The sequence below is a fragment of the Megalops cyprinoides genome, chromosome 4 (genome assembly GCF_013368585.1).
Source record: "Megalops cyprinoides isolate fMegCyp1 chromosome 4, fMegCyp1.pri, whole genome shotgun sequence".
Classification (NCBI taxonomy): Eukaryota; Metazoa; Chordata; class Actinopteri; order Elopiformes; family Megalopidae; genus Megalops; species Megalops cyprinoides.
The window spans coordinates 5,170,992-5,188,015 of NC_050586.1; the positions used below are offsets into that span (position 1 = coordinate 5,170,992).

At 46.7% G+C, this 17,024-nt stretch overlaps 2 protein-coding genes across 2 annotated transcripts; both read right to left on the reverse strand.

The window, feature by feature from the left end:
- Positions 1-4,567: 4,567 nt before the first annotated feature.
- Positions 4,568-8,969, reverse strand: asb6 (ankyrin repeat and SOCS box containing 6). The gene is made up of 7 exons (XM_036527534.1): positions 8,954-8,969; positions 7,869-8,014; positions 7,377-7,558; positions 6,819-6,925; positions 6,560-6,668; positions 5,901-5,987; positions 4,568-5,808 (listed from the first exon to the last, which is right to left on the reverse strand). Exons 2-7 carry the CDS (start codon positions 7,973-7,975, stop codon positions 5,066-5,068), a joined length of 1,335 nt encoding a protein of 444 aa, XP_036383427.1. The 5' UTR covers positions 7,976-8,014; positions 8,954-8,969; the 3' UTR covers positions 4,568-5,065.
- A 1,024-nt stretch (positions 8,970-9,993) lies between these two features.
- Positions 9,994-17,018, reverse strand: ndor1 (NADPH dependent diflavin oxidoreductase 1). The gene is made up of 15 exons (XM_036527373.1): positions 16,751-17,018; positions 16,176-16,311; positions 15,799-15,876; positions 15,514-15,611; positions 15,005-15,103; positions 14,690-14,791; positions 14,267-14,476; positions 13,503-13,630; positions 13,007-13,218; positions 12,254-12,361; positions 11,895-12,009; positions 11,420-11,566; positions 11,030-11,148; positions 10,693-10,787; positions 9,994-10,286 (listed from the first exon to the last, which is right to left on the reverse strand). Exons 2-15 carry the CDS (start codon positions 16,308-16,310, stop codon positions 10,142-10,144), a joined length of 1,791 nt encoding a protein of 596 aa, XP_036383266.1. The 5' UTR covers position 16,311; positions 16,751-17,018; the 3' UTR covers positions 9,994-10,141.
- Positions 17,019-17,024: the final 6 nt, after the last annotated feature.

Below are 17,024 nucleotides of genomic sequence, written 5' to 3' on the forward strand. Positions count from 1 at the left end.
TATCACGTTTGTTGACAAAGCTCACTCCTTAAAGTAAGACTTCGTTGTGCATGTTATCCAGGAATGAAGACACAGACTGAGATCACATAACTGAATAATTGATAGAGCTCTTTATATAGCAGATGCACAGAATGGATCTGGAGAGGCCTGGTAATCCTCACATTCCTCTTTTGTACATAGTGTTCATGCATGAATCCATGTGGTACATGAGTGGTATAGACATTGTTGAACATGTTGAAATTGCACATGTTCCGTGGGAGATGAAGGTTGAAGTTGAAGTGGTTGGTACGACTGCCCCAGACTGACCTTAATGCTAGCCCCTTTCCCCCACAACCTTGATGTCATTGCATAGACACATTAAGGTCCCTTGGACTTTGGGAATGCAGTCCCACAAAAACGCTGTGATACTGGTCAATGCTGGGTCTTTGCAGAACTGTAGGTAAACAGAAGAGATAATAGTCATATCTGTTAGTGGTGGAGTTATGGTTGGAATCATAAGTCAGGTTGATACATCATGCATCTCGAGCCTCTTGTTCGGTGTGTATATTCATACCACATCACACACAACACAATAAGTGTTGATTGTGTGGTCGGATTTGTGGGGGTTTTGTGCTTTTTCCTCCTCATTGCACCTGTATTTGGTTGGTGTTCTTCCGTACATCTTCACCTGTTTCTATCCACTGCTTCCGGGAGAAAACGAACTGATATTGAACACGCGGTGGGAAAAGTAAAGGGAAAGAGCTGCGAGATCATGGTCTCTGCTGCTCTTCTCCTGCCTGAGCCTCCCGGCCCCTGAGCTAAGCTGCAGTTTTGGTTAGACTGCACCCACCCTGGCACAGAGCACAGGACACAGGACACAGGACACAGGGCACAGGACACAGGACACAGGGCACAGGACACAGGACACAGGACACAGGGCACAGGACACAGGGCGTTGCTGCTGCGGGCGGCTGTCCGAGGCTGCGGCTGGCCTGGGACGCTGTGGGGTGCGGGGCTGCCTGCGCAACGATCTTTTCACCAGATCCAGAGACGTGTTAGTGCCAGTGAATGGCATTTTCAACCATGAACTGAGGAATCGCCAGACATCAGACATTAATTCTGTTTTTTTTCCATTTACATTACATACATTTCCATTCTGCAATGAGCACAAGATAGTTAAGGACTAGCAAAGGCTTTTTGATCGCCCCTAGAAGAATAATAATATACAGCTTCTTTAATATAACATCTGTTCATCACACCAAAGCGCTCAATAGGAGTGCAGAAAACGCAGAGAAATTAAGGCACATTTTCATTTCAATATCCCCAGACTGTGCATCACGCAACTTCTGTCATCGAAGTGCAGCTTCTGGAGACTTTCCGGTGCCTCTCTGCTCTGAAGAGCTGACAGTGCTGTTGCTGCGATTCCACAGGTGATGGAGGTAACGGTGATAGCCTGGTTCTGTTTCTGTCCACGTCAACAGAAAAAAAAATCAGAGTAAAGAGGCCGACCATTGCGTTCCACTGTAGTTGATGGTGTTTTTGTACACCGGCCCTGCTGTCTCCATGTGACATTTTCCCCCTCTGGTTCATTGCTCTAGGCTGGTGTAATTTCTGCGGCTCCACTTGCTGTTTTCTGCCCTATCCGGGTATGAATTTGTTCCGCAGCCACACAGACCAGCTCACAGACACACCACCCTCGCAAGTATGTGGGTGCTTGACTGTTTGGCCTGCTTGTGAGCTATGAGTTTGGGATTCAGCTGGTCAGGAAAGCTGTCTAGCTGGGACCTATAAAGAAGAACTGTGACAGAGGTTTAACAGGTCTATCCTTAACCCAGATCCTTGAATAGGACAAAGGTGTTGGTGTATTGCTGGTAGAGTGTTTGCTGAAGGCCGTAGAGACCCTTCCTCCTGCAGCTCAGAATATTATCTGTTCCAAGCAATGCCATTTTCACCCCGTCAGCTCCGATCTTGCTCCTTCTTCAGCAACCTTCACTTCACAAATTCAGATTTACTGGAGAGGTGTTTGTATAGCGCAGGACATTCCAATGAACCCACTCATAGATGTTTCATTTAATAATTTAAATGTGCCTGCAACCAGAAACAAGGGATCGAGGAGATTGGTCTGAATGGAGAGAGCTACAGCAGGAAAGCCAGGAGAGAAAATACAAAATAACATGGCCAAGAAGATACAGGGAGGGAGGAACGGCACAAGGGAGAGAAAATGAGCGAAGATACTCAGAGAGCAAACAAGAAGGAACGAAAGAACGAAAGACAGGTTTTCTCTCCACTGGTGCTGAGTAAGGGCTATTTGAAACGTGTTGCTTTCCACTCTGTTTCTTCAGCTGTTTTGAAATTCTAATGAGTGGGAGTATTTCAGGCGGAGGGAGGGGAAGACAGGAGGGAGAGAGGGAGAGGCAGCTAGAGGGAGGAAGAGAGAAAGAAAGAGAGAGAGAGAGATCAGATTAGATATCGACTGACTAGATTCAGGCCATCTGGCACAGGCAAATATTATACTGAATCATCAGTGAGTACTGCCAAAGTGAACAAGAAGGGAGAGAGAGTGAGGGGGGGGGGGGGAGAGAAAGCTTTTTTTAATAACCTTGGCTCATTTATGTAATTACTTAATCGATAGTTTAGCATTTGTTATGATGACAGAAATCACATATAATCAAGATTACTCTGCAAAAAGTTTTCAATAATGCACTTGTCAGATTTAGCACTAATTTTTATGGAATCTTTTTTAAATTTTCCACTCAGGTTTAAGAATAAATGCATCACGTTGAATAACTCCAGGTAATGAAACAATACTCATGTAATGTTTTGATGTACAGATTACTTATTGTGAAAAAGTATCTTACTACCCAAAAAATTTTGTAATTCTGTCGCTTTGCAAAATTTTGTGTGTAATGTAATTTTGAACAGACACGGCCCGGCTTTTCTGGAGGCTCTGGAGTCGATTCGGAGCTGACAGCTCTGCGGACAGAGGCCATTTCATGTCTCCTTGGTTTCACAGCGGCAGGTAAAATGAAAAGCTACAGAGGCCATAGTCTGTGCCCATTCCATTCACCTACCCGCGATGCAGAAGACAGAAGAAAACCAGTTTGAGATGATGGTGGATGGAAGGAGGGATCGACTGCGGGGAGAAAGAAGAAAGGACTGGAGAGACAGAGGAAAAGAGGAGAGTGAGGGACTGTGCCAGAGGAAGGAAAAGAGAAGACACGCATGCCCTCGAGCGGAGTGAGAAAGAGCAAAAAGGAAGCAGCGGCGATAATGCTGAGTGAAGATTATTTAAAATAAGCTGGACAAAAAAGGTCTGGATCTGTGTGTGTGTGTGAGGGAAACCTATGTGCTGTTGCGCATTTCTGCTCTTACAAAAGCTAAGGAAATTTTGCAAATGGCTGCAGTCATTCATGATGGACTCAAAAAGACCGGCTATCCCACACGTCATAAAATAAAAGTGGCCCTATGCTTGTGCACTGCTTCACTGCACACATTGGCGTGAACTCGAAATGGAAAACTTCCTATGGGAGTTCCACTGATGTCAAGCCTATTAAAGACTTCTGTACTCATCCCTTCATTGAAAATGCATAAGCTGCATTTACAATGAAGTGTTGAGTTCATTCGTTAAAAGAAACTTAACCAGCATAGGAGTACAGGATTGAAGATGTTTTCAAAACCTTGGCTACGATCAGATTGTTTTGTAACGCTAGCAAACAGAAGAACTACTTCAGAGCTTTTATTCTAAGTCCTCTGGGACAAAGCCCGTGGAAAATACCCATAGCACTTACAGACAGGATACATGAACCGTACTTCCAATTAATTAAAGAGTTCAGTAACTTAACAGGCTGCAAGAGGCTAAAACAAAATAAAAGCTTCACCGCTGTTATTTCTAAGAAATCTAAGAACCTACAAAAGACAGCATACATACAGCTGTCAATTTCCAGTGCATGTTCAACAGCTGAATAGCCATAAAAGGGATGTTTAAAGCCTTTGATGTTCAAGCCTTTGATGTTTCAAAATACAATCAATTCCACCTTAACTTCAAATCTGGCCACCTGATCATCCCCTGGTTCTAAAGGCTTAGTAAACTTTTGCCTCTCCTTCTCAGCTGTGTATTGGATGTTCTTCTTCAAACTAGCAGTCATGCATCAACCAGGCGGGAGCCACACATCTGTGGTGCTAAAGTGCTTCCACTTTGAAGCCCCTTGAGACTTTACAGAGATCCTTCACAGCGGTGAACGCTGCTATGTGATATATTGCATTATTGTCATTTACCAGATGCGCTTATCCAAAGTGACCTCCATCAGTTATAATTTCTATCTATTTATACAGCTGGATATTTACTGAGGCAATTGAAGGTTAAATACCTTGCCCAAGGGTACAACAGCAATGTCCCATCAGGGAATTGAACTGGCAACCTTTTGGTTATAAGCCCTGTTCTTATCACCACACCACACTGCTGCATTCATTGAACAGAACTATATCTGACAAAAGTCCACACGAAAATTGCCAATTTCATGGTCACAGCCAATATGTATGGAAAAATATGTGCGCAAAAATGTAACAAATGTCACTGGGATAGGTGGTCCTCTGTCAGGTTTATTATGATGAAATGTACATATGCATAACACAGTTATTTACCACTCTTTTCAGAATAGATTATCTTGACAAACAATCTGTTTATTTTTCACCTTTAATTCTTAGCTTGTGCAGTTTAAGGGATTGCCATTTTCAGCAGGGCTACCCCTACACCATAAATGCTGGAAGATCACACATTTCAGAACATCAGTAATCCACATCACATAGTCAGTAAGGTCAGACACACTTCACCTTAAAAGTATGCGTAAACCTTAAGCTGAATTGGCACAGTCCACATCGATATGCATTTTAGCAACGCAGTGTTACCCTTGGAAGGCCTCAGAGGCTAAAAGCAGAGATGTTTTTCAGTGTCACTGACTGACTGCCACTCTGGCAATGGAACCAATGCACTATACACTTCACTGGTGAGGAGGGCTGAAGCCTCACACTGGCCCACTTCCTGCAACAGTCAATCTGCCCAACATCGCCCCCTGCTGGTGAAGGTCTCTCAGCGCAGGGTGCGGTGTGGTTTGAAGCAGTCCTGGCCTGGCCTGGGGCTGTATGTGAGTTCGGGGAGCAGGTACTCCTTCATTCTGTCTGGCAGGGGGAGGGCCTTCACCTTGCTCTCCAGGGGCCAGGGCTGCAGGCGGCGGCGTATGAAGGCCCGGCAGAGGCAGCGCAGGGGGGCCGGGCTGGCCTCCTGCTCCCGGACCCGCCGGTGCAGGTCCAGTAGCACCTGCGCATGCGGGTGTTCGTCCAGCAGGGGGAGCTCTAGCCTGTGGGCCAGCGGGAGAGAGGGGGAGGACACCCGGGCCAGCTCCAGGAGGAACTCCGCCTTGGCCAGGCTCTCGCTCCGGGCTGCCGCGTCGGGGGTCTCCCGGAGGGCGGAGGACAGCCGCTGGAAGATCAGTCCCTGCCCCGTCCAGCAGGGGGCGCCGTGGCGGGAGCAGAGGAAGGCGCAGCCGCTCTGCAGCAGCAGCACGGCCAGGGGGAAGAGCAGGTCGAAGTACTCCAGGCAGGTCTGCGTCAGGGAGGGCTCGCCGTCCTCCTCGCCGGCCCCCCCGCCGCCGCCGGCAGACAGACAGCAGCTGGGATCGGCGCCATGGGCCAGCAGCAGCCTCGTCGTGCCCAGGCAGAAGCGGCCGATCTCGCTGGCGTCCTCCGCGCTGCCCTCCAGCGCCTCCCTCACCAGGAACACCAGCGAGGACACGGCCGTCTCGCCCTCCTGGGTGGCGGCGTTAACATCGGCACCTGGGGGGGGGGCAGACGTTCCCAACATGAGCCCTGAGCAGCCTGGCTCTTACTGGGAGATTCTGCAACATGGAGCGTGTCCAGGGGCCTACCTTTCTCCAGCAGAAGCTGAATGTTGTCAGTGTTGTGGACAGTGAGCCCGTCACTGCTGGCCAAAGCATGAAGCAATGCTGTCTTTCCTGTCAGGAAAAAAAAAATCAACATATTTTGGGGTGGCAGTGTAGCACAGTGGTAAGGAGCAATGCTCATAACCAAAAGGTTGCTGGTTTGATTCTCCGCTGCGGCACTGCTGTTGTACCCTTGGGCCAGGTACCTAACCAATACCTGCCTCAGTAAATATCCAAATATCCAGTATAAATGGATAACATGTATTAACTGTAACCAAGAGTGTCTACTAAATGCTGATAATGTAATGTAATGTAATATGTTCTCCTCGGTTTGATAGCTCCATGGGTAGCAGAGCTGAAATTAGTATCTTTTGTGAGTCCTGAGTAAAGCCAGCTGGGTAGCAGGTAGCAGAGAGGTGACATCACTCCCTGAGACTTAATTAGCTAGCATTGCTGCCGACGGAGCTAGGGGCAAATCGCCTTTAGCTCAACTGGTAATGACGCTGGCCATTAGAATTTAGCTGAGTGAAGAGAACATTGTTTCGAATCCCGCTGGCGGATCTAGTTCACATTCGTTACACATTTGTATCATCTCCCCTGCTGTGCTAGGTGTGTGAGTGACAGCTGTGTCAGCTCCGCGGTACCGTTCTTGTCCCGGGCGTTGACGTCGGCCCCCAGATCGAGCAGCACCTGCAGGCAGGGCAGCCTCTCCGCCTCCTCGCTGGCCAGGTCTAACGGGCTGCTCTCGTGGATCTGCGGGAGAGACGGGACGCCGCGTCACACACACGCATTCACACACGCACGCACACACACAGACACCCTCAGAGATACGAAGGCGCACCGGCGCTAAAGGAGAAATGACCACGGTGGGAATTCTACGGGCCGGTCGAACCTGCGACTCACCCGGTCTCGCTTGTCGATGTCGGCCCCCTGACGCACCAGGCACTGCACCATCCTGGGGCGGTTCCGCAGCACGGCGATGTGGAGAGGGTTGTAGTAGGACACGGGGTCTGAGGAAAACATGCTTTTTAAGGCTCAGAAACAATGCACCCAAGTCTGCCTTCATTTATCATTCATCTCTCTCCTTATCAGCTGTGTATTCAATGGTCGTCCTCTAACCAGCTGCCTTACAACACACTGGTGAGAGCTACACATGGGCGGTGCGTAAGGAGTTCCCTTCCACTATGAAACTGCTTGGGACTTTACTGAGTTGCCGTACAAATGCATTCACTGAACAGAATTACATCTGACATAATTCCACAAGCACACTGCCAATTTTACGTTTGCAGCCGATATGTATGAAGATTAAGTATGTGACAAATGTCATATCTGGGATGGGTTATGATCCTTGTGTCAGGTTTATTATGATGAAATGTACACGTGCATGGATAACACCCAGTCTCCCTTGCCCCCCCCCCCCCCCCCTCCCCCCGAGAAACCGTTCCTTTCCCGCCTGCTCACCCTCAAAATTCAGGTCTGCCCCGTAGCGCAGAAGAACCTCGGCCGCTCTGACCAATCCCCGCTCGGCGACTTTGAACAGGGCGTAGCTTATTCCCTCCTCGAACACCGGCGACTGGGACTCCTTCTCCAGCAGTTCCGCCAGCGACTGGCATATCGCTCCTTCACTCTCTGTGGTACTGTTTCTGCCAGAAAAAAAAAAAAAAAAAACGCAGCTTTAGGAACCTGGTCATGTCTGTGAAAAGGGTATTTATGCCAGCGAAACCCAAGGAAAGAAGTCGGTTGGACTTATAAAAGCATCAGCTTCATTTGTTATTAGCACACACAACCTAATACTTTCCATGGGGTTCATTTCGGTATTACTGACCACTGTAAACATTAATGTTTTCAGGGAACAGCCCTAAATACCTTCTATGTTTTTCACAAACAGGGCTGCAGTGTTAGGTCACACTGTGTCGTAATCACCAACATTTTTATACGTGAGTTAAACCTCACCTATCATGAGTGTCTGTGGCCTCCTCTAGCCCCACAACGCACAGCACCGCGTCCACCAAAGGCTGGTACTCGTACACGATCCTGCGAAAGCCGTGTAGAAAAGGCATGCTCTCGTTCGCTCTGCCCCCTGCCGTCGACCGGGGAAACTACACACACAGCGTCAAAGAAGAGCAAGAGAGTCAGTACATTATCTATTGAAACACAACTTAACGGTCGCTTTATATGATCGATGCCAGTTCAAGCACAACACTTAGACATGCATCTGTACTTGTAGATTTGCAAATAAGTGCCATGAACTAATTTCCTAAGGCTGACAAAAGCGTTAACGTTTGAAATTCTGAACATCAAATGCTTTTGCGGATAAATTAGCCGGCTACAGCTTATCAAAAACCACGAAAGCTGCATTCGTGTAATGTTTATATTCTAAGTGATACGTCTCGGCCATTTGCTATAACAGTATCAAAGGTGACGAAGCAGTCCATGTGCAACGTGCACTTCCAAGCGTTCACAGGGAAGAGGAGAACGCGGTATTCTCTGGAGGGGTGCGCCTGTTGTTTAACAGCATTTCTGGAAACATTTAGAGATGGATAATTTCTACACTGACTGCCGATATTGCTTGTTTTTTATTGCCATATGAAATCCATTTACCGTTAACATCTAATATATCGTTAGTTTTGTAGCTAACTAGAAAAAGCTGGTCCGATGATTTAGATAAAACTCCGAACTTCTGGACAATCGTATTATGATCTTGAGACACACTCTTCTTTGTCGGGTGACACAGACCGCGATATATTTCATTATTTGTAACTAGCTAGTCAAAAACATATCCACCCCCTGACTACCCTGGCAATTAGCTAAACAAGCAAGCAGACTTCATGTGCAAAACTAGCTAGCAGCTAGCCAGCTATATCGGAATATTTCCGAAAGGCTTACGCCGCCTCCTTATGTAAACAATCATTTCATAACATTCATTTCAATATTAAAGGCCGCTGCATTAACAAGCATTTCTCAAGACAGTTTAGTATTTCTATTTTAAAAAAAAAAAAAACATGCACAGCTAGCCACCTAGCCATACAACAACTCACCAAGCACGGAACCGGAAGTGCATGTGGGCTGCTGCTTTTCAGATTGGTTCAAACCGGGTTTACAGGGCGGACGCTCCCGATTTACTCGCTGCCACGGCGGTCAACGAAATTAGCAAGCGTCTGCTAACCATGTTTTGGAGCTCCACCTCACAGAAAAACAAATTTTATAGCTGTATAATTTACTGCCACAGTTGTAGCAAGTTTAATACGTTTACCCATGGAAACTGGGTTTAACTCCTCCGAGGAGGTGAATGGATTAATTAACTCAGATTAGGCTCTGTCAAGGCTGCATGATTTCTGTTGATTTTTGAGAATAAATTAATGTTTTCCCTATTCCCTCTGTGTATTTGCACTGCATTGACCAGCGCCATGACACAGTAGTTGTTTCTTTTACCTTTCTAATGCCAAGTTTACCATTGTGCTCCTGTAACTGATGTAAATCACCCTGGATAAGAGCATCTGCTAAATGCAAATAATGTAAATGTAATGTGTTCCATACTTAGTTTCTGTGATGGGCTCAAAGCCCTGCAGTTACATTCACACCATGGTGAGAATGCCACAAACACGCCCACTTTAAAGGACTGCAAAGCAAAACCGTTGAACTTCTTCCCAAACCATTCTTACAGCTGGGTTTACACCTGAGACAAAACCACATCCTTTGTTTTACTTTGGTCATTTTATTCCAGATATATCTTGTTTTGTACAGTAACAAATGGTTTTATATTATATGAACCACTTCAAAAATAACGTTTATCCATCATGCAGTTCTGCCTTGGGATAAATGTGACAGACTGGAATGAGCTGAGAGGTTATAGTCATATGTGCCCTCCAAGTGCATGACCAAAAAAACTGCATCACAGGATCCATTATTTCAAGTACAAGTTCCACACGGTTTGATTTTGCTGACGCACCACCACAGAACCCCTCCATCTCTCATTGAGGCAGAAGCTGTCCCTAAGTGCAGATCCAGAGACCAGATTCCCCAACCACCATCCTATCTTACTAGGCTTACTTACTTATCTTACTAATTATCCTAATAATTACTAAAGCTAAACTAAACAACTGTTACTAAGACAAAGAGCAAAACTGGTCTGTGATTAGCATTTACAGACAACCTCTGCCTGGAGGATTTCTGTGAGGTGGCCTGCGGAGCATCACTGTGGTCCAGCCCGGGGTTTGAGCGTGGGATCAGGCCCAGGTTTCGCTCTGGAAACGGCCTGACCGCTCCATGGTGGCGAATGTGTCCTCTGCCTGGGCGGCAGACATGCCCCCCTCACTCTGGAACACCCCCTTCAGAGCGTCACACACGGCTGCTGGCATCTGCTTGGCATTGCTGAGGAGGGGAGGCAGATCAAAGGGAGAGAGGAAGGAGGGAGTGGGAGGGAGAGGGAGAGAAACGGGGAGGGAGGGAAGGAGGGAAAAGGGGAGAGAGAACGAGGGAGTGGGAAAATTTGGGAGATCAGACTAGCTGTTACTAGACACTGTTCTTGAGGGTTGCAATTCCTCCTGTTTTGAAGAAGCAGTAACCAGTTTAAGACTGAGAGTTATAAGAGGTAACTGATTCAGATTTGGAGTCATTCAGTTCTGAGGCAGGACAAAGCACATAAAATTTGACACAGAGATGCGTTTGCAGATTTACTCGTTACTGTTTAAAGAAGGTGCTCTTAGACTGAGGGGGACTCAGATACAATGCTATACAATGTCCTGTTAGCACCCTATGTCAATGACAGCGGACTCACCCAGCAATGTAGAAATGTCCATTCTTATTGCCGATGAGTTCCCACAGCAGCGCGGCCTGCTCCTTCACGAGATGCTGCACATAGATCTTGTCCTCCTGCAAGCACAGGCACAGGACTCAATTACCCACAATGCACAGCGATGGCCTGCAGTATTTCCTAGCATGTGGTGTCAGTTTGAGTCTGGTGGTCAGACTGTTGTAGTGTGTTATAAGCAAGGGAATGTTTTGTGTGTGTGTGTGTGTGTGTGTGTGTGTGTGTGTGTGTGTGTGTGTGTGTGTATGGGGTGGGGTTTGTTTGTTCAAACATGGACTCTGTGTGGGTGTGTGCACTAGCTGACCTGGTCCCGGGAAAATGCGGTGAAGAGAGTTAGTTGCCCCGCCCGCTCCATCTCTTCCCACTCCAGACGGCAGTAGAAGTCCTTGGACTCAGAACGGCATCCAAAAAATAGCACATTGCCTAAAGGAGAGTGGTAAATAATGCCTGAGAATTGGAAATCTAATTTCAACAAACTAAATGTATCAGGCTGACACGCAATAGTCAATGAATAGCAGCTGCTGCTCCTGTGTATTATAATGGTTATTTAAAAGAGCTACTACAAATGGAACAAATTGTTTATTAACACTTACTCATTTTACTGTTGGGGACACAATGATGTCCTGGAGGAAATGCCTCCAGCCACATACTGCCAGCTACTAAAATTCTTTCATATAACGCAAAGACACCTCACCGTTCCTGCCCTGGGCGATCCTCTCCTGTACTGCAGATCTGAAGGGGGCCACCCCTGTTCCAGGCCCTACCATTATAACAGCTGATTCAGGGTCACTGGGGAACTTTAGGCCTCCCTTCTTAACCCACAATGGGACACAGACCTCCCCTGCAAAGTGGTACATTCCAATATTTCAGAGACAGGGAAACTGGAGTCATAATACAGAAAATGAGCATACTGTGCTGGAAAGACAGTGACAAAGAGCCAATGGTATGGTGATCTCCATCATCTTGGTCTACTCTTATGATTTGAATGACTTGGTAAAAGCCTACACTATTGACATACATGGAAAGGTTTTGATTTCAAAAACAGCTAAATTAACTTTTTTAGTGCAATCAATATGTCCATGGTGATGTCATAAAAGGCTGCATTCACACAAGCCAATCACAGTAAACAGGAAACTGGGTATTCCGGAGCTCCATTCTTGCTAGTTTACCCTGTGTGGGGTCCAGTGAGGCCAACCAAGATGAACAGAGGCCCTTGCGAGGTTTGTGCAGTCTGGTTTTGTACTTCACCACGGCTACGAGGATCTGGATCCTGTTGGGGTGCGCCTGGAGGACAGCACACAGATTGCACGGTTCATAGTGGGGGGGGGGGCTTGGGTTGGGGAATTCATAAGCTGGCGTCTTCATGAGACTTATGCTTTTCTTATGGAAGGGCCAGGCCCCACGTTCACAATTCCACTGCCCTGAAGACACAAGTCCTCACATCTCTTTCCACTCAGTTCAATCTGTCACTGTGGTTGCAGAGTGTTTGCCTGGGGCTAGCTAGCTACGTGCGTTTCAATCACTATACCAGCAGCGAGGAGGCGATGGAGAAGGAGCGTGGCTGGATTTCAGGGAACAGATCCAGCAGGTAGTCCGCGGTGAGGTCAGCCGTGGTGTGTGGGAAATCGGTCAGGACCTGCAGATAGAAAAGCACACCAAGACAGCTGTGTCCATGGCACATCAAGAAAAACTTCTCAGGCTGTTGATCTTTGATTTAATATGGACAAAACCATAATGAGCTACATTGTTCCAGCTAATATTATATTTTTCATGTTTATTCTCTTCTGATGCAGGTGTTGTGATATGACTTGCTGTAAAGACCCTGTTTTTCCAGTAGGTGGATGCACCAGCTTTTCAGTCAACTGCAGTCATTACACCACTATTGTCATTTAGCAGATGCCCTTATTCAGAACAACTTACATAGGTTACAATTTTATCCATTTAAACAGGCATTTGTATTTTTGCATTAATAAGTCAGAATACAGTTTCTAAATTCAGAAATATTAAAATGTTCCAGCCTGAATGCTATATTCAGCTGCTGATTGGCTCTCCCGATCCCCCTTCCTCTCTGTCTGCAGTACGCCAGCTCTAATTTCATTTCAAACCTTACTGAAACAGCATCTCAGCCCAATCTCAGCCCGACTGCTGTTGGCTGAGATTAATCAGACGCGTGTAGTCCTCTGTGCAGAAGCTTGTTTACTATGTCCTATTGATCTCCCCATCGGCGTTAATTCCTCCCGTCGCGGTTATTGACATCCCGCCACCCTCCCCCCGCCCTCACCTCCAGCGCGGTACGCCGCTGTCGGTTGCAGTAGCTGTACAGTTCCTCCTGGCCTGCCGCCGAGCTGAACTCCAGCAGTTTCTCCCGCTCCAGCTCGTTCGTGGCGAAGCCCGCCAGCAGCTCGAAGAACGAGCGCCGCGGCACACTGGCGATGTCAAGGAAGCTCTCTAGGAGGCGTCTGACGGTGCAGGGCTGGGGCAAACGTGCAGGCACTGTTTTGGAGGGGGGGTGGGCGGGGCAGGTGGGATGGGGGTCACAGGTTGGTATTCGACAAAAACATGTTAACATGACATTCCAAGTGAGAGTTGGTGTCAATTCCAGTTCAATCATACATAAAGTAATCTGATTCTTGAACTGAAAATCGGTCAGAATTTTCTATGAAGATTTTTCAATTAATCAACTAAATTTCAGCTCATTTCCTGAACGGACTGCACTGAAATGGAACTGACCCTGACTCTGACACACTGGCTGGTTCTCCCTCACACGCTGCCCTGACCTGTCTCGCCCTCTGCTGGGCTCAGGGTGAACTGCCGCTCAGGATCCAGTCTCAGCAGCTGGCAGAGCTGCTCCACATCTTCAGAGGAGTTCCTGGGACGCATCATCACCACGTCTCCCGCACTGAATCTGACAGCAATCACAGCAGCACCAACATTACCCAGAATTCAACAGCATGAGAGTTTCCCTCCCACTCCATTAAATCCCCATTACCATGTCTGAGGAACCAGACACATACCTTAAATACTTGAACAAAAAGACACACCAGACACCACACTCTGACAGCAATGCTTGACTCTTACAGAGACACAGTCTACAAACGATTCCAAATAAAATGATAAAAGCACCTAAACATCTAAACCCTTAGAGGCATGAGAAAAGTTTGGTTCCAAGCTTGTGTCTATTACTGCATGAGGGAGGGTCACCCATAGCAGCACCAACATTCCCCAGCATTAAACAGTAACAGCAGAATTTCCCTCCAACTCCATTAAATCCCAATTATCATGGCTCATGAACTAGACACGACTTAAATAATATAACAAAAAGAAACGTCAAACACCTCATTCATGGTTGACTCTTACAGTCCACAAAAGATTTAATATAAAATGAAATAAGCATCTAGCATGCCCTGTTATATTAACACCCTCAAAGACACAGGAAGGGGATCTTTTTGCTTTCTTCCAAGCTTGTGCCCAGCACTACAGCACACATACAGCCCGCATACAGATGCCACGCTGCTGTTCACGGGTCAGTAGGGTCACTCACTCTATGTTTGACCCCGTGATGTCAAACTCAATGAGACGCACGTCCTGAAAGTGGGAGGCGTGTGTCACTCTCTGGTTGGACACCATCCGTGCCAGGAAGGGATGGGCCTGGGAGGCGGGCCTGGGACGATCGGTGTCCGAGGCCTCTGATAGGGTGGGGGGATTCTCTGTGACATCATCCAGGAAGTGAAACACATACCTTGGTGGGAGTCTGTAAAATAAGCAGTAAGTAAGACAGTGTGATTTTTTTTGGTTTATTGCATCTTTTAAAAAGGCTCCTATCTTGAGGTAAAGAGACAGAAAAGTAGAAAAGAGGAAAGTGTGTGTAAAGGCAGTGTGGGTACATAGTGAGGATTGTTGAAAAGCAAAAACTGGGGGGAAAAAAAACAGAAAAAAACTCTGACTACAGTCAGTTTAAACCTACAGCTCATCTTCACCAAGGGGGGTCAGTCCAGCAGGTGGTGGATATAGAGCCAGGGCTCTTTCCCAGAATGCCCTGAGCCAGGGGTCAATCACTCCATCTGGCCTACAGCACACAAGACAGAAAGTATGTGAATGAAACAGGAACGTGACTTTTTCATAACCTTAAAATCCATTCAATTTCGAAGTTTAACGATCCATCATCGACTACAGTGTAGGACTACAGTCATGTGTCTGTCTTGTTGTCCTGTTTTTAGCCTTTCTCCTCCCTCCAGCCCGCTACACCTTCAGCAGCATATCTCCCTGCTCGGCCTCTCACCCCAAGTCATGCTGGTCATCTGCAAGCCCCACCGGTAGGAGAGCACTGGCTCCCAGCTGCAGTAGGCGCTTGTGAAGTTTCTTGGCAACAAAGTTAAACCTGAAACAAAGACAACAACAATGTTTTCATGTGTGTTGAGTTTCATCCCACACTCACAGATCTGGGAGTGTTGTTAGCCTGGTCTGACACTGTTACTCATTCAACTTGAATGGATACACTTCTGTTCTTTTATGCTGGCAGTCACTCTGCATAAGAGCGTCTGCCAAATGAATGTAATGTAATGTAATATTTTTAAAACAAAAATTAATGGTACACTGTATGTCTCTGAGTAAGTTCTCTCATTAGCACAAAAAGTGTTTCCACACATGCATTTCTACATGTGCCTTCGACTCATGGGAAATAATCACCCAGCACTCAAAGAGGCTTACACTGGTAACCAGTTCAGCATCCTGTATATCATGCCTAGTTACTACTGTACAGGCAGTCTGTGTGAATAGCACGATTCTCACTTAGGATAGGAAGAATCCCCCAAACCCAAAACGGCACAATCCAGTCGACACAAGGACCCCGCTGGCAGGGACTTCCGAAAGAGAAACCTCCAGAAATTCTGCAAGGGAAACAAAAGTAAAAAAAAAAAAAATTCAAGGGATTTTAAAATAAAATTTGCATGACAATGTGCCATACAGTTCTGTAGATCTATTGCTACACTGAATCTAAGACGCTTAGTCATCATGATTAAGCAGTCAATAGCCCCATGAACTGCAGTGCTTATGCAGTGCTTATCTGCTCCATACCTTCATGTTGTCTGGGGGGTCCCCTTGGCCAGTTGTGGAGCACACAAACACAACGAGGGACTCAGAGATAAGGTTTGCCTGTAAAGGAAACCCATACTCCTCAGTGTAGCAAAGCTTGTTAGAGACGCACTATCAATTCAACCGTAAGACATACACATGTATGTGTAGTTTTCAGAAAGGAGCTCCACAAAGAAGATTTGTCTTACTCTTCATTGGTCAAAATTATCATCCATAAGGTGTGCGAAAACAGTTTCTCTCTCTATTTATTGCAAAATTGACACTTCCAACACGCATTGCTTTATTTTCCCTTCCACGTGACAATCCCACCGCCACCCACGGACAAACACGCGCACACAGCCTCCGCAGCTTCCACTGACCACATTGTAGCTGTCCAATGCCTCCACCCTGACTTTGAACCACCTCCTCTTGGCCTGTCGTCCGATCCTCTCCGCTGTATCCTGCGCTGTCCCGGTCTGGCTACCGTACAGGACCAACAGGCTTGGGACAGACATGCTGTTGAGAGATGATTTATCATGAATAGGCTAGCTGTCTGTCAAATACATGAGATTATTACTACTTGGGGTTGCTGGAGCAGGGAGCTGGGGGTGATTCTTACAGTAACATACATTACAGATGTTCATCTTGTCCGTGAATAAATACTACTTAGACTATCTACATCGCAAGATGTTCTGCAACAGTTCCACTAAGACCGCTGACTCTGCCAAACACTCACGCTATTTCATATTTCACGATCCGGTCACTACCGAATCACATAACTAGCTATTGATATCTAGCTGGGCTAGAGTTGGATTTAGCTTGCTCTTATCTTGGGCATACTACTACTGCCGGGTGTAAGATATCTTAAGTACAAAATGACAGGACGAATGGTAACAGAAATGGCCAACAGAAACTTAAACTTAACAGCTTCATAAAAAGAACCCATAAAACAAACCTGAAGACGATATTTCGTGGCTGTCGACGATGCCGAAGGGCAACTGCTGGATGATCGAGTCCATTAAGGACACAGTATGAGACACGAAACTACACGCTCCCGTTCAGTTACATCTCACTACGCTTTACGGCTGTTGCTCTTTCATTCTCTGAATAGAGTTCGCGCATAGATCCAGATTAAGACAATTGAACCCCGCCTTTATCCACATCTTTGGTGCAAAAAGCGCAAATCCCCATGCCTGAACTTGCAGTACTTGAACCTTAGAGACGTTTTG